This window comes from Symphalangus syndactylus, chromosome 1 (assembly GCF_028878055.3).
Source record: "Symphalangus syndactylus isolate Jambi chromosome 1, NHGRI_mSymSyn1-v2.1_pri, whole genome shotgun sequence".
Lineage (NCBI taxonomy): Eukaryota > Metazoa > Chordata > Mammalia > Primates > Hylobatidae > Symphalangus > Symphalangus syndactylus.
The window spans coordinates 117,189,882-117,207,382 of record NC_072423.2 but is presented as its reverse complement, the minus strand read 5'-3'; the positions used below and the strand labels follow the sequence as shown (position 1 = coordinate 117,207,382).

The following is a 17,501-nucleotide window of genomic DNA, read 5'->3' as shown; positions in this document are numbered from 1 at the left end:
GCAATTGTAGGGACAGTAGAATTGAGCAATTTCAGGGACAGTTCACTCCTTTTCAAAAAGAAACAAAAAGGTCATCTGCCTTAGTATATATACTTTGCATAATTTGTTAAACTGGCATTTTCACCTAGGGATGAAATTTTGAAGATCATATTTAAAAGGCAAGCCAGAACTAAGGCAAAAGCAGTCACTTACCTAGAGACAGATGAGACTTCCGTCAGGTTTTCCTTTGTCCTCACTGTTTTTGGGTTAGCAGGTCAGAAAGAGCTTAGAGCAGACTGAGCAAGGTCCATTAACAAATTTGTGACAAAAATTTAACAATTGTTTAGGGTAGGGTATGTTTTAATAAAGAGTTCATTTTTCTCTTTGGGAGGTAAGTCAATAGTGAATAATAGTGGCTGTTTCTTAACATGAATCTTTGCTGCTTTCAACTAGGTGGCTGTCTCATTAGTTCTACTCATACCCCTGTTAGGCCTCTTCCTTCCCCTACCCCAGATCTTATTGTGGGCTATAATTAAAGGAACTTAGGGCCGGGCGCAGTGGCTCAGGCCCATAATCCCAGCACTTTGGGAGGCCAAGGTGGGCAGATCATGAGGTCAGGAGTTCGAGACCAGCCTGAGCAACATGGTAAAACCCCATCTCTACTAAAAATACAAAAATTAGCCAGGCGTGGTAGTGTGTGCCTGTAATCCCAGCTACTCAGGAGACTGAGGCAGGAGAATCGCTTGAACCTGGGAGGCGGAGGTTGAAGTGAGCTGAGATTGTGTCACTGCGCTCCAGCCTAGGCGACAGAGTGAGACTCCATCTCAAAAAAAAAAATACAAATAAAAAGGAATTTAGGAGGTGGTCAAAATATAAGAGATAGTCTTTGCCATTAAAAAACAAAGCAAAACACTCATTTCTAACCTCTTTCTGATACACTATTAGAAAATGTTCTCATATGAAATTTTTAGGCTGTGAAGGCATACTTCATAATTATATGAAACTCATTTATCACATATCTTCATACATCTTTATGGTTATATTCTACATATGTTAATTCTATGAAATTTGGAGTATAATATTAGGACTGGCCTTGAGAGTTGATAAAGGTTAAGTTTTACCTTTACTAATATGTCTATCTTATGTTGATTAGCCTATTTTTAGAAAATAAAGCCTTCTGCCCAATTCCTTATCAGCATCTGTTAGTATGCTGGAGTAGAGAAATGTGGGTTTCAGCCCCAGTTCTGTGTTAACTAATGTTATATACTGGAGCAGGTCATGTAGTACATCTCAGCTTCCTTCTTATCTAAGATGATTGCACCCAGTATTCTCCAAGGTACCATAGAGCTGTGTGCTCTAAAGCTTTCTGTCTGAAAAAAAGCAGTCACAGTATGGACCTGTTATTAACTTATACTTATGCATGCTGACAACAGTAATAGAATAGATTTTATATGAGGAATAATACCATCTGTGCCCATGTTTTAGTTTCTTTACCTTTCTGTTTCAGTTATAACTTAGGAAAGGGACTTTAGAGTCATTGTCAGTTATCCTTGGGAGATTTTTGGCTGGCATTTGTTGGCTGGTTTGGTTACAGTTGAACATTGTATTGTATCAGAAGGATCTTTGTACTTTGTTTGGAATCTTTATGATGTTTAAAGCATGATGCAGCTATGTGGAAGTACTGCTGATAGTTCTGGTTTTCCTTCATTGGGAAGAGGTTTCATAAGATGGAAAAATTAAAATGATTAACAATATGAAATAGTTGTATATGAAGTTGTACTGAAGATTTGCTATCTCTTGGTCAATGAAAAAGAAAATTGGGGAAGAATTGAGAACAGAATCTAATGTCAGTATAGCATGATATCATGGATAAGGTATATAGACGTGTTCCTTTTCGACAATTCTAAAATCCCGAACTAGGGAGTGTTTTCAGTCCGCATTACGTTATCCTCATGTTTATGAAAAGTTAATTTAAAGTACTTTTGAACCCGCTTTAAGTCCTTAACTTCACTTAAATTTTTAGGATGGTTGATTCATAGGAGATAACTATTGTTGGTATCTGAGGCTATTTTATAAGAATGTGATATTGATCTTTAGCCATTTCTGCAGTGTCAACCTAGACATACATGGAACCATTCGATTTTTCTGAGGGGCCAGTGATCTACATCATCTGCCAGAGTGTAACTTAAATAACAAATGACCTTTTTTCTTTTTCTCAAGAAACACACAGTTCTATACTCTATATATCTTTTATTATCCACATTTAGATATATTAAAAATAAAGCCCTCTTTCTGCCATACACCTCTTAGATCCTACTGAATCTCTAAAGTTTACACAGAATAAGAGCATGATACGACCTGTTTAGCACTAGTCTTTAACATGAAGGTTTTTGAAGGTGGTTCATTCTACCTTTAGTTTATAAATAATGTTAGCTCTTTATAGTCTTAGGGTGATTTTACCAAATGACCTTAAATATGTTCTTTCCCCCAACAGGGTTAATCATCTCATTTTAGTGGAGCCTTGGGGTTTCCCTGAACGACCAGACCTTGCTGATCAAGACAGACCAATTCCAGTTTGGATCAGAGCCTTGGGAGCAGCATTGACTCCCTTTAACCCTTTAGCTGGCCTAAGGATTGCAGGACCCTTTGGTGAGTGCTTATGTTCTAGGAAAGCAAAATGTTTGTAGATTATCAGAAGAGCAGAATTCACTATTGTTAGTCAAAATCTTAAAAATAAGCAAAAAAACCCTGAACTCTTACTTTTTCTCCTCTTCCTCTAATAAGTACCATGTCTTGCACAAAGACAAATGCAACTAAGGTTTTTCTCCTCAAAGGACAGTCTTTATATTGTAAACATTATAAATAATTAGCAAAACAGAAAAGGAGGGAAATGCTGAGGATGAGGTTAGTCAGTCCTCAACACTCTAAAAAAAGCCAGGCAAGCAGAGTGTTTTGGGGAGTATATAAGGACATCTGCTAGTCCGGGGCCCGGGAGAAGTGTAGCATGTTGCCCTGTTGGCGAGCATTGGAGAGCGTTTGGCCAATTGATGATACCATTTGGTAGGATCATAAAACCTGATTTGATTGACCCTGGGGATAGCAGGTACCACAGTACCACACTCACAGATTCTTCCCTTATCCATGTCAGAATGTTGGAAAGATAAAGTTATTTTTTCCACAACATTTTGGGGACTCCTGATATATATTTCTGGTCATATTTTGAGGCACCAATGTTTAGTCCCTGATTGACTTTTATTTGACTCTCAGCAGTTCTGTCTCAGCCCCATAGCCATGGGAATTTCCTTCCCTCATTGTCACAGATAATGATGTTCTGAACTTCTGCCTTTCCCCTGTACAACTTGTATGAATTTGGAGTACTTTTAGTTGTAAGTAACTGAATACCCAAGAGGCTTAAACTAGAAGGACTTTTATTATTTCCTTAATAAGCAATCTGAAGATAGGTTTTAGCACTTGTTCCGCTTGCTTGCTCATTGATGTTAGGGTTTGGGTCTGTGTCTGTGATTTTCTTGACTTTTTTCCTCACGGGGGTTTGATGCCTACCATAGCATTAAGCATCATCTCACAAATCAGCACCCTGAGCAAAAAGAAAGAAAAGCACGGAAAATGGTCCTTCTCTCCGTAATGCTTTGTCAGGGAAGAAAGTCCTCTCTGGAAGGCTCCAGCTGACCTCTGCTTATGACTCTGCCCACTCCTATGCCTTCCACCAGCAAAGAAGAAATTTCTATGATGGACCAATCATGATTTGTTTCCAGGGCCGGCTTTACTGGGCACATTGCTGCCTAATTGATACTATAGAAAAGATGCGTTCTAACCAGGTGCTGTGGCTCACACCTGTAATCCCAGCACTTTGGGAGGCTGAGGTAGGCAGATCACTTGAGGCCAGGGTTTGAGACAAGCCCGGCCAACATGACAAAACCCCATCTCTACTAAAAACACAAAAAAATTAGCCAGGCATAGTGGCACACACCTGTAATCCCAGCTACTCAGGAGAGGAGGCTGAGGCATGAGAATTACTCAAACCTGGGAGGTGGAGGTTGTGGCGAGCCAAGATTGCACCACTGTTCTCCAGCCTGGGCAACAGTGCAAGATCCTGTCTCAAAAAAAAAAGAAAAGATGGGTTCTGTTAGCGAGAAAAGAGAAGAGGCATGGGGGTGTGGAGGAGGTTGTGGGATTAACTGTCATGCAGGTGACTATAAATGCTGTTCCCTTCTGCCCAACCCTGGCCCCTCCTTGCCCTAGTGCCTTCTCTTTGGATTGGGAGAGCAGTGGGACTGCAGGACTTAGAGGAGAATATGGGGGTTGAATTGGTGACCACACTTTACTGCCTCGGTGCTCTTACAGATGGCACGTTTTGCCCACCTACAGTCTTTCAGCCCTCCCCAGTAGAGCCACTCCTTAGTATGCCTGGTCCTTCTCTGGTAAACTACTTAAGAGCTTCATTTAGTCTTTATAGTCCTGATATATAAATAGATTTTACTGGAGCACAGGTACACAAATAACAATTATGGGAAAAGTAAAGTATGAAGAGAAATTAGGAGACAGTGATGGGCAAGGGAGGACACCTAGGAGAGGCTCTTTAATGCCATGCCCTCAGCCTCCCATTATTGCTTGCACTTGGGGGTGGGGAGGTGATGTAGAATCAACTGCATGACAGAATTTCTTGGTGGAGCTGTATAATTCATCAGAGATGGGAAGAGACGGCCAGTAGAGAAGTAAAGCCTTGCTGGAGTCATGGGGTAGTGGTAGCAGAAAGGGAGACCAGTCAGTCTCTGGGGCCTCAGAATAGAAAAGTGTGACTAGAACAAAGCTTCTGCTCTTCTGCTCTTCATCCTCTTTCCCTTGTGGGCCTTGCCCTGGGCTTTTTCTTTTCTTTTCTTTTCTATTCTTTTCTTTCTTTCTTTCTTTTTTTTTTTTTTTTGCGATGGAGTCTCGCTCTGTCACCCAGGTTAGAGTGCAGTAACGCGATCTTGGCTCACTGCAACCTCCACCTCCCAGGTTCAAGTGATTCTCCTGCCTCAGCCTCCTCAGTAGCTGGGATTACAGGTGCACGCCACCACGCCTGGCTAATTTTTGTATTTTTAGTAGAGACGGGGTTTCACCATGTTGGTCAGGCTGGTCTCGAACTCCTGACCTTGTGATCCGCCCACCTCGGTCTCCCAAAGTGCTGGGATTACAGGTGTGAGCCATTGCGCCTAGGCACCCTCAGCTTTTTCTAGAGTGGGGCTGTGGGCGCCACCAGGGATAACCTTAGCAGGGAGTCTTGCTAGTGTCCCAAGAAGAAACTGAATTTATTTTCACACAGAAATAATTATACCAGTTTACTTCATTTAGAAGTTAGTGTGTTATAATTATGGAAGAAATACAAGTTAATACATTAATTTTTACGTATGAGCTACTCTCCACGTTTAAAGAATTTATTTTCCTACAAAAGTGCCTTCTAACTTACATGTTTTTGAGGCCCTAAAGTACATCTGCCAGTCAAAATACAATACTCTTTAATTCTTATATTAATATTTCCTTGGGGAACTTTAGGAGGACAGCTATCAGAATGTGTGCTTTTTCCCACCTACAATATATATTTGAATACATACATATATGTGTGCACATAGCACTCATTACACAGACAAGCACTAAAACTTTCTATATTATTTAGTTGATAAGTTAACTATAATTTAAAACATGCATTTTTTAAATTTCCTGTTAAATAGGTTTAAGTCTAGTGCAACGTTTAAGGCCTGATTTCAAACGGAAGTATTCTTCAATGTTCGAAGATGATACTGTGACAGAATACATCTACCACTGTAACGTGCAGACTCCAAGGTGAGGGTTAGGATTCTCAATTCACTGTGTGTGTGTGTTTTAGACTATTTTTTTAAAAAACTATTTATTTATTTATTTATTTATTCATTCATTTATTCATTCATTCTTTCATTCATTCATTCAAGACGGAGTTTCGCCCTTGTCACCCAGGCTGGAGGGCATTGGTGCAATCTTGACTCACCGCAACCTCTGCATCCTGGGTTTAAGCGATTCTCCTGCCTCAGCCTCCCAAGTAGCTGGGATTACAGGCATGTGCCACCACGCCTGGCTAATTATTTTGTATTTTTAGTAGAGATGGGGTTTCTCCATGTTGGTCAGGCTGGTCTTGAACTTCTGACCCCAGGTGATCTGCCCGCCTCTGCCTCCCAAAATGTTGGGATTACAGGCGTGAGCCACCGCACCCGGCCTTTTTAAAAAATATATCAGTGGTCCAGAAGATTTTTATCTAGTTAAATAACTGAATTTAAAAGGACAAGTGTCTAATGCATTTTATTTTACTCATCTATTCTTAGAGTACTCACTGTATAAAACATTGTGCTGAGTTCTGATGGGGGATTAAGAAGTGAGATGTTTGCTCTTGCCTCAAAGTTCTTATGAATATGTTTAGAAAGTCTTGGTCTTGGGCATCTCCAAGAGATGGTTTGAGTTGAGAGTTGAAGAATTTCACATAAAGAAGTATTTCCCAAACTGAGTATGAATGTTTCAAAAAAAGAAAAGAGGGTGCTGGATTAAACAAAAGTAAATGGTTGTCTATACTATGAATCCTCTTAGAACCTTTACTATACCGAAGGGTATTGAATCTCCCAAGTGAATGGGAGATGCTATGTAGTATTTTTCAAGTTCATTTGATGACTGTACTCCTGAACAACTCTAAAGATCTGTAGGTCAGCATTAGAAATGCAGCTGCAGAGGGTGAGCAGTAAGTGAGGGATTCTGCATGTATTTTGACAGTGATTACAAGAGAGAGAATGGGGCATAGTAGCAGAGGGAGCAAGAGGGCCAAATGTATTTTTTAAAAATATGACTTATGGCTGTTGGGTGAAAAGTACCAGTGGAGAAAACAGAGCCTGACGATAGTGGGGGGCTAGGAGGAGGCCGAATGATAAGGCCCTAGAGTTTCTAGGAAGAGCATCAAGAATAGAGTGCAAAGATGAGAGCTGCAGTTCTCATGCTATGTTGTGTACTGGAATTATTGGGGGTGCTTGTTGAAATGTGACTCCTGAGGTTTATTTCTAAGACTAATACTGGCATTTCTGGGCTGCATCTCTAACAGATACTGTGGTGATTCTGTATAGGTGAGCCATGGAGCACACTTTAAGACAGAGAAGTGGTATCTCATCGTTTCTAAGACTGAGGTGTGGATGAAAGGCTAAGAGGCAAGATGCAGAGACAGCCTCCCTCCCTTTTATTTCCTCCCTCACTTTTGGCAGAAAATATGTACACCTACTTTATTAAAAAGATTGAGGCCATGGTAGCTATTTATAGATGTAGCTGTAGCCTCAGTCTTTTTAATAAAGTAGGTTAGAGGTTCTCTGCCAAGAGTGAGGGAGGCGAGAGGTTCAAGGTCTTCAAGAGATTGAGGTTTTGTGACTTGCTAGGCATTCAGGTCTGGTGGATTAGGTCTACACACTTCCAACAGTTTTTTTTTAGGGGTCTGCCTCAGGAACATCATTCATTTTCCTGCGTGGTCTAAGTTTTACTCTTCACGTACTCTTTATTTCATGATTACATGTGTTCATGTAGTCCTAGTTTGTTACTTTTATTGTAGTGAGACTTGAATTTTTCATAAAAGGCAAGTTAGAATGATGTCTAGTTCTGTAAGAATAGCAGAAGGGGCCAGGCATGGTGACTCAACGACGGTAATCCCAGCACTTTGGGAGGCCGAGACGGGCGGATCACAAGGTCAGGAGTTTTGAGACTAGCCTGACCAACATGGTGAAACCCCGTCTCTACTGAAAATACAAAAATTAGCTGGGCGTGTTGGTGCGTGCCTGTAATCCCAGCTACTCAGGAGGCTGAGGCAGGAGAATTGCTTGAGCCCAGGAGGCAGAGGCTGCAGTGAACTGAGACTGTGCAGCTGCACTCCAGCCTAGGCAACAGAGCTAGACTCCATCGCAAAAAAAAAAAAAAAAAGAATAGCAGAAGTGTCAGCAAGATAGACGTATCCTGAGAGCTTGCAAGAGTATATTGTCTGAGTTTCTTCTTAACTTGGTAATGGTATTGGCATTGCAGGTGAAATGCTGGTGCCATGAACCTGGGGATAAGCCACCTTCTACATCAGTTTAAATAAGGATGAAAAAACATATTTTTAACTATCTCCACAATAAATAATTTAATGATAGAAAATTAGGGTTGTGCATTTTGGTTTACAAGAAAACTTTTTTAAAAATCAGCTGGAGTATACAACAGCCTTGCTTATCTAACAGTGATCTGTGAGATTTGTTCCTTACACTGTCTTGTAAATTATTTTCTATTTAAGCTGAGGTTTTTCTTAAGTGCTGGAAAAGCTAAATATGAATGTGTTTTGATAGAAGTGACAGTGCAATGCATACTCATTCCCAAAAATCATACATCGTGATTTTCTCCTTGCCGTTAAAGTGGTGAGACAGCTTTCAAGAATATGACTATTCCTTATGGATGGGCAAAAAGGCCAATGCTCCAGCGAATTGGTAAAATGCACCCTGACATTCCAGTTTCAGTGATCTTTGGCGCCCGTTCCTGCATAGATGGCAATTCTGGCACCAGCATCCAGTCCTTACGACCACATTCATATGTGAAGACAATAGTAAGTGTGTGGCTTGATTTGGGTTTTTAGGTATAGGTGAGGTCCATTTTATTATCTCCCTTAAAAGAATTTTTAGGTCATTCTCGTGTTGCAGGTCATCTGAGCTATACCTGCAGCCTCAGTCGGGGACCTGATACCACATGTGATGGGTGCGGGGTTTGGCCTGCACACTTCTTCATGTCCAAACCGTGAACTACCTTTCTGAGTGACTTTTCCTGTCCCTAGAGCATTAGAAGAGATGGACAGAGGGACTGGTCCAGTAGCACTTCAAGTAATTCCCACCTCACAAGGCAGCACACTGTCACTTTTTTCAGTTTCCCTGTTGGCACTTCTATTAGTGGTCAATTTAGTGTTTTTTTGCATATTAAAATTTTATTGAGATTCTGTAGATTTTTCTATTCTCAGATCCTTTTAATGGATATACTTAATAGTTACTATAGATTATTGTTTTTTTTCACGTGTTTTATTTAAATATAGTGGCTCTCACTTTTATTACTAAGTGTCTTTGCTTATATATCATTCTGTTTTATTAAATGCTTTTACTCACTAACTGTCTGAATGCTTTTCCTTATCCAGGCTATTCTTGGGGCGGGACATTATGTATATGCAGATCAACCAGAAGAATTCAACCAGAAAGTAAAGGAGATCTGCGACACTGTGGACTCTGATTGAAGCTCTGATGGGAAAACCTGGTGACTGATACAGTTGTTCAGCAATAATTCATAGTCTGTGATGAAGAGTAATGGATACAACACAGAACCAGGCAGCCTTCTTGACTATACTTTGCACATGTTTTCTTTAGGAATTCGCTCGCACATTTAAACCAGTTAGTGCCTTCTAGAAGAATGGCTTTCCTTTCTCCTACACAAAATTGAAATATACAAGTCTCTAAATTTAATACCTTTAAATAAAAGGTTATTTGTCCCTCTGATGTACTGAAAAACTGTAATTTTTCAGCTGAAAATTTTTTAATCTAACTTTGCTAGTTTTTATATTGCAATCTATATTACCAATTTAGGAAGTGATTTCTGAGTCTCTTACACTGTAAAGGTGCACTTTATTTTCTTTGTCTTCCGCATCATGTATTTATTGTGTCTTGATAACTGATATTAATCTAAATTCAGTATGTTTTTTTGTAAAAATTTGTCAGTTATTTAGAATATTTCACTTTGTTTTTGAAACGGAATGCCAAGGCAGATTTTTGGTTAAAGGACGGGAGTTGATCACTATCATTACTTTTTCTAGTTTACCTCTTTTTTATATTTAAGGCTGCTAAGCCATGTTCAGCATTTTAAATGTGGTCTATCCTGACATACACAGTGTATAACAACATAACTCCTTGGAACCTCCTATGTGTGGTATAATTCTACACTTCCAAGGAACATGACTTCAATACTTCAGTGATTCAGGTACTGAAAAGCCTTAGCTAAAAGGCTGTTCTTTGTTTCCCCCTTTCATACTATTCTTTTCCATGACCCAGAATGCAGCAAATGAAACAGATTTCTTCTCTTAAGGGGATATTAAGACTGTTACTTCCTAGTAAGCCAAGTAATACCATATTTTTATTAACATCTAACTTTTGTAGATGGGTGCTAAAATTGCATATATTTTAACCACTAAAATAGAAAAACAAGTGGTGCTATTATGTCTCATGGCACCAGAAATGAGGTAGCACTTGGGTTTGTTGTTGTTGTTTATTAAGAGTATTGTGTTAATTAAATCATTACATACTTGAAGTTATATTACAAAAATTCTAGAAGGTTGATTGAACTATATTTTTAGGAACTACCATGAAGTGTATCATTTTCTTGCAGTTTTAAAATGAGGAAAACTTCTTTGAAACTGTGAAATGCTCCATGTGGTAACTGGCTACTGAGAAAACCCTTCACCAAAAAAAAATAAAAATCGAATAGGATTGTCATCAAGAAGGCATCTTTCGCTAACGTTGCTTGTCTAGGAGAAAGGTAGCTATGTAAATAAAAACATTGAACCAGAGCAAATAGTGGTTTAATGGTTTTGTTACTGCATTTTTAAAATGGTTAATTAGGGAATTTGTAGTTGTTAGGAAATGTAAGGTTGTGTCACTGTTGGTTAACTGCCAGAAAGACTGAATGTTCTATTTTCAACATTTCTCCCCTACAAAAGAATAGACAAATTATACTGAAGCATGATATAAACATCTTCCCAATGAACAATTTGTCTCACTTGTCAGATTAACTAGGTTAGTGCAGGAAGCAGCATGAGCGCCAAGATGTGTTGTCTGATTTCTCTACCTTAAGAACAATAATAGTCTTTTTAGTTAGTATTTTGGATGGCCAGGTTTTAAACCTGTATGTGGTACAAATAATTTGGGTAATATTTTTGTATTTTTGTTTTACACACTCTCTAATCTCAATTATCCTTTGCTGGGAGAATGACAGGTTTCACTTATACAGGAAGGTTTTTGCACAGGAAATTTGGTCCCAGCCCTTGGAAGGAAGAAGTTCCTTGGTTTACTTAGTGAATGGAGTTTCTGGCCACAGATGTGCCAAGTGATTCAAGAAAGATATACCCGAATATCAAGTGATAATTTATTTTCCTACAGACTGAATTTGCTTTATTTGAAAGATGTTGTAACTCTTTTTAAAGTTAGATTTTACCCTGAGGTGTAGTATATGTAATTTTGTGAAGATTGAGCTAGAAGGGAAGTTCACAATCCTCACATTTAAAAAAACAGTGGGTGCTAAATGTTTTCTTAAAAATCTATTACAGAATTTGATCTTTGTTATGCACAGCGTACTTTTATTTTACAGGATAAATTTTCCTGTGATAGTCACAACAAGACAGCTATATATTTTCTTGAGTCTTTTGTATGGACCAGTCTCTGTATAATAGTTAACTACAGGACCGTGGATCCAGCAAATGTTCAGTAAATGCTGCTGTTGTTCTTAGGGAAGGCTACTCTGGGTGTTGTGGCCGCCATACATGGCTTTACCTGTGTCCATGCATTCCGTTAAGATTACTTCTGTTTTCTTCTTTTTTCTTCTAATTAAAAAAAAAAAAAAAAAGCCTTGCCTAAGGTTGGTTTTAGAATATGATTTGCAGAACACTTTTGAAATGTCTTCATTCATATATATAATATATATTTATATTTAAAGGGCCATATGCAATTTCAGTAAAACAAGAAGTACTGGAAAGAATAAACAAAAATAGCCAGAAGATGCCTAGAAAAGTACAGTGTGGAAGGAGGGATAATCCTATTAAATATTATAACACAATGTTTACAATATGAGAAAGTCTAGGAATTTAGTACATGATAAAGGAAGCGTCTCATTCAGAGAAAAAGGCTTTAAAAATGTTGTTGAGACAAGTGTGGTTAACCATTTGGAAAAAAAATAAAATTGAATTGATTTCTCACAGGGTACACAGGATGAAATCTGAATAGAACAAAGACCCAATTTTTAAAATGAAACCCTCTTTCTAACTAGAAGAAAACGTAGATGAATTATTGTATAATCTGACAGTGAGAAAAACTTTCCTAGGACTGAAAATTCAGAAGCAATAAAAAGAGAAGTCTGTAGAAGAATTTTCAGCCAGATGGAGTGACTCATGCCTGTAATCCCAGCATTTTGGGAGGCTGAGGCAGAAAGACTGCTTAAGACCAGGAATTCAAAACCAACCTGGGCAACCTAGTAGGACTGGCTCTACAAAAAAAAAAAAAAAATTAAGTACCTGGGCTGGGTTCCACCTACTTGGGAGGCTGAGGTAGGAGGACTGTGAGCCCAGGAGTGTGAGGATGCAGTAAGCCACTGCACTCCAGGCTGGGTGACAGAGAAGAAAAAAGATTTTTTTGGATAGCTGAAAATATTTGCAGCATTTATCACAGAGGGCTAATTGTAGCCCTATATATGAAGGATTTTAAACTTTGAGAAGAACCTGAAGAATAGGCAAAAGGATATGAACAGACAGTTCACAGAAAATAAAATGCAAATGGTCTTTAAACATATGAGGATATGCATAAAAAGACAAATGCAAAATAAAATAAAATAATGGAAATACCTTTCTTACCTGTCAGATTGGGGAAAATCCAAGTTAGGCAATGCACTCTGTTGAGACAATAGGGAAACAGGCACTCCAAAAAGTACAAATCCTTGTGGATGGTATTTGTTAACTAGCAAAATTAAACAAGTATATCCTTCAACCTGGCAGACCCAGTTCTAAGAATCCATATGAGATGCACTTGCAAGAATATGAAATGGTATATGCACAAAGATCTTGATTACAGCACTGTTTCTAATGGCCACAGACTAGAAGCCAGCCAAATCTCCATTGATAGGGAATTGATGGAAGGAACTAGGGTATATCTATACAATGGAATATTACACAGCTGTAGAAAGGACTGCGAACTATTTTTGTAGTTCTGGTCTGGAGAAATCTCCAGAATATAGGAAATGAAAAATGTACAGAAGTGAACGTATGGTGTGCTATCTGTTGTATAACGAAGAGACAAATGGAAAAAATATGTATTTGCTTTTTTTGTAAAGCAATAGAATTAGTTATACCAATAACTAATAAAGTGATCCCCTTGTTGGTGGTAGGGAGCTAGACAAGGATGGCAACTATTTCTGTATCTTACATACCTTTTACTTTGAGGCCCTGTCAATGTTTTGTATAATAAACATTTTTTGAAAAGGCAACTCTTAAAACTAAAACAAACTTAACAGTCTGTCAAGTTGGTGGTATAGCCCCACAGAAGAATTACTTCAAGTGACTTGAAAGCCTAGTATTTTGTCTGTACCTTGCTAATGGAATATATCCTACAGACCAAACAACCACAAATAAATCTTAAACTGCATTCAGTAGTTTCATTTTTAGCAATGATATTGGTAGTGTCATTTGGGTATTTATGTGTGTTAAAACAAATATTTACTTGAGTCATTGGAATCCAGAGCCAAGATTTTCAGCAGAGGAGAAAAGAGACACAAGAATATAATAAAGAATCGTATGATTTATTTTTATTTCTGAAAAATACATATTGCATAGCTTTGTTCACTGAAAAGGCCTAGAAGTAATCACAGCTCAATAGTAAGGCCCGCCCTCATACCCAGACTGTCCCACTAAAAGGGGGCAGGCAGAGGACAAGATGAGTCTGTAATATTTTGTGTCAGAAAGCAAGGCAGCAGACAGAGTAAGGTCATGTCAAAAGGACCCAGGAGCTAACTTGAAGGGGTTTCCATTGGCCAAAGATGGGTTAAATGTGAGCATCAGAAAGAATAATGGGTTGAAACATGAAATATATAAAACGGCCATGAGATCATCATGCTATTTTAAAAACTAATTGGTCACTTTTGGAGGTTACTAGGGCACCAATTCAATATTTTGAAAATTGTTCATGGGAAAAATGAATCATTTATCCCAACTTCTTTGTGTATCAAGTTACCCTGATAAGGGAAATTTCTTCGTGTAAGAATCATAGGTAAATATGAGAGGAATAAGATTAGGAAATCACCATTTTGCCACCTCTAATGAAGGAACAGATCCAGCTGCTAAAAGCATGAACTAAAAAGTTGATGAGAAGCATTTATTTGGTGGCTTAGGTTCATAACATCTGAACCCGATGTTCAATCTTAGTATTACTGAAAAAGGAACAATGAGACATGCTTCTGTTGTGTTGCAATGGCAAGAACCCAACACACCATGTTGAATTATGATGAATTACTGCCTAAGACAAATGAAATTGAATGTGAATCTAATCAAGCCTCTACATCTAATAAGTGGAAACACACAGGAGATTGAAAAGCACATTAATAGGCTAAATCTAGAATGTGGGAAATTCCACAGGACAAAAATTCCAGTTTCTTCAAATTGAAGCTGCAAAATAAAAGTGTTAGTAGGACTTTAAGACTTAGAGAAACTTAAAGGACCTTGTTTGGATCTTTATTTGAACAAAACAAAAACATTTTTGAAGCAATTAGAGAAGAGTTTATAATGGACTGGGTATCAGATGATAGTAAGGAGTTACTAATTTTATTGAGTGAAATAATAGTATAGTGACTTTTTTTAAAAGCCCTTACCTTTAGAGGTACATAGTGTAGTATTCATGGTTGAGATTTTAACTAGGATTTACCTGGAAATACTCCAGGAGAAAAAGTCAGTTGTCAGAAAATAGATAAAATGAGCAGAATGTTATGTTGATGCTGGGTGACAGACACACAGGGGCTTATGTAGGGTCTATTCTATTTCTTCTACTTGTATGCATGTTTAGAATTTCCATAGTAGAACTTTAAAGAATAAAAAATAGGAAAAGAGATTGGATAATGCCAGTATGGATAACTCCTTCTAGGCATAAAGAAAGCAGAAAGTAGGTAATAGCTGGAGGGAACCCTGTGAATAACCCAGCAGAAAGCGAGAAAACATGATGCAGGAGAGCACAGTTAGGGTGATGTATCAGCAAGGCTAAGGGCAAATAGGAACTCTCATATACTGTCGGTGGGCTCTAATAGGTACAACCCCTTTGACAAGTCATTTCACAATACTGTATATGGCAAAATTGTTAAGTGCTTCACACCACTGACAGCAATTTTGTTTCCAAGTTTCTATCCCACAGATACTCCAGCTTCAATATGCAAAGACATCTACAAGATGTTCATTGCAATATGGTAATATTAGAAGTCACAGATCAAACATATAAGTGATTAAATTATGCTACATTCATATGCTGGAGTACTATGCAGCCTTAAAGATTGAGGTAGATCTCTATATAAGTGGCAATGTGGAAAACTTCCAAAATATCCTTAATGGAAAACAAAACTACCAAAATGCAGAATATTTCTTGTATATATCCACACACATATGTAAATATATACATGCATACAGAATAGTGTGTCTACAAAGTTATATAAAGACGTACTTAACACACACACACACATATATATGTATAGACATTTTGAGGAGGATAAATATATACATGGGTTTGCCAACAGTGGTTGGCTTTGGAGAAGAACAATTCCTGTTGGACATGCTTTTGTAAATGTTGGATCCTTATATATTCATTATATTTTAAGGAAGACTGTAAAATATAGAAAAATCTTGGTTAGTATAAAATAGGTAAGAAAATAAAAGGTCTTACTATGCTGTTGTGTGTGTGTGGATGTGCAGATCCAGATTAGGGGAAGTAGGACAGGTGTTGAATGTATGGCAGGTTGTGAGTCTCCGTAATTTAAGTATTGGAAATAGAGCTATAAAGCTGTAACTGGTCTGTCTCTTCTCCCTAACTAAGAAACACAATCCCAATGCAAAACTGCCCTTTTTATTTGTCCTTTTGCTTACACTTGTTGAAAGGGGCAACTGAATTAGAATATATACTTCTCTATATCTCTCCGTATATTAAGCTCTGCCTGTCTGTCTCTTACCATCTCATATGCACCATTATATCTCTCCTGCTGTTTTCTCTAAAATAATTCCTTACTTTTTAAAAATGTTATATTAAGTTAGAACTAGTTAGCGTTTATTTGCCTGTTTGCTGTCTGTAGCCTGGCTTGATTAGATTAGCTCCGAGATTTAAAAATTTAAAACATTCTTACCAAGTAGTTTTCTAAGTGACATGGACAAGGAATGTTATTCTACCATGTATTTTAATCCTTAAAAAATGTTCTGTATGTTCACTTAAAGATTAAAAGGTTTCCATAAGGTGCCTATCGTTTGAAAATTTAGAATAACCCAATCCTACTTTTTAAAAAATTAAAATATTGTATTCATCTGTGAGAGGGGTCACTTGGCTAACAGATGTGAAGGCTGAGAGTTCTTAAGCTGGTTTGCCACATTGTATGATTCTGGACAGTGTCTCCAGGACAGGTCTGAAAACCTGAACAACTGGCCTGTCTCCTCCTTCAAAGAAATGGAAATATTAGTCACAATGACCAGGGTGGGAGACAAGTGCATTATCAGGTTCATTAAGGGCTGTTTCCTAGTTTTTTTGTTTGTTTTGTTTTTGTTTTTGTTTTTTGAGATGGAGTCTCGTTCTGTCGCCCAGGCTGGAGTGCAGTGCCGTGATCTCGGCTCACTGCAAGCTCCGCCTCCTGGGTTCACGCCATTCTCCCACCTCAGCCTCCCAAGTAGCTGGGACTATAGGCACCCACCACCACGCTTAGCTAATTTTTGTATTTTTAGTAGAGACAGGGTTTCACCGTGTTAGCCAGGATGGTCTCAATCTCCTGACCTCGTGATCCGCCCACCTCAGCCTCCCAAAGTGCTGGGATTACAGGTGACAGCCACTGCACCAGGACTGTTTCCTAGTTTTTAACCTGCAAATGTTTTTATGATTGGAAGTCACAGCAATGGAAATGATGAAATGTTGAGACTAAGATACCAGACACGAATGACTGGTATTTCACCTTCCTATGCCAACCAGCTTACCATATTTCTGTTGGGACTTAGGAATGTCCCAACTGATCTTTAACATATGTCTGTTCAAGACTTGAAAATGCTGTTTTCCATGGGGTGGGAGGGGCACCAGGCTCAGGGATATGATATGGAGAGAAAAAGATGGCAGAAGAGGGAAGCCAGGCATTGAGGACAACACCATGAAAGGACTGGACTCTCATGCTGGCCTGCAGGAGACTGCTGAGGGACAGCTGTCCTGTCTGTATGGCCTCTTCCTTATCAAAGTTTCAGTGATGATCTGAAGGAGGGAGCATCTTTGTGATGCAGAATGACCTCTTAGCTTCACTTGGCCAGCACCAAAGATGCCAGCAACTGACAGCCAAAATCAGAACACCACACCCTCAAGTGCAGCCTGTTTCGGCAAACATCTGAGCATGAGATGTGGATTGTACCAACTCACAGAGCATTGAGGCTCAAACTCTAGTGTGCCTGAGTCATCAAGGCTGCTTGTTGCAAATGCAGACTTGAGGCACTA

The 17,501-nt window shown here is 38.6% G+C and overlaps 1 protein-coding gene across 2 annotated transcripts in view; it reads left to right on the top strand.

Moving 5' to 3' along the window:
- Positions 1–13,439, top strand: part of ABHD5 (abhydrolase domain containing 5, lysophosphatidic acid acyltransferase) — a 32,567-nt gene extending 19,128 nt beyond the window's left edge. The window contains exons 4-7 of one of the 2 annotated variants that reach the window (XM_055280942.2): positions 2,474–2,628; positions 5,709–5,820; positions 8,419–8,605; positions 9,182–10,605. In XM_055280942.2, the coding sequence (XP_055136917.1) occupies positions 2,474–2,628; positions 5,709–5,820; positions 8,419–8,605; positions 9,182–9,277 (550 nt within the window). In that variant the 3' untranslated portion in view covers positions 9,278–10,605. Of the gene's footprint in view, positions 1–2,473; positions 2,629–5,708; positions 5,821–8,418; positions 8,606–9,181 lie in introns of both variants that reach the window. The other variant, XM_055280962.2, reaches the window with a different exon arrangement.
- Positions 13,440–17,501: the final 4,062 nt, after the last annotated feature.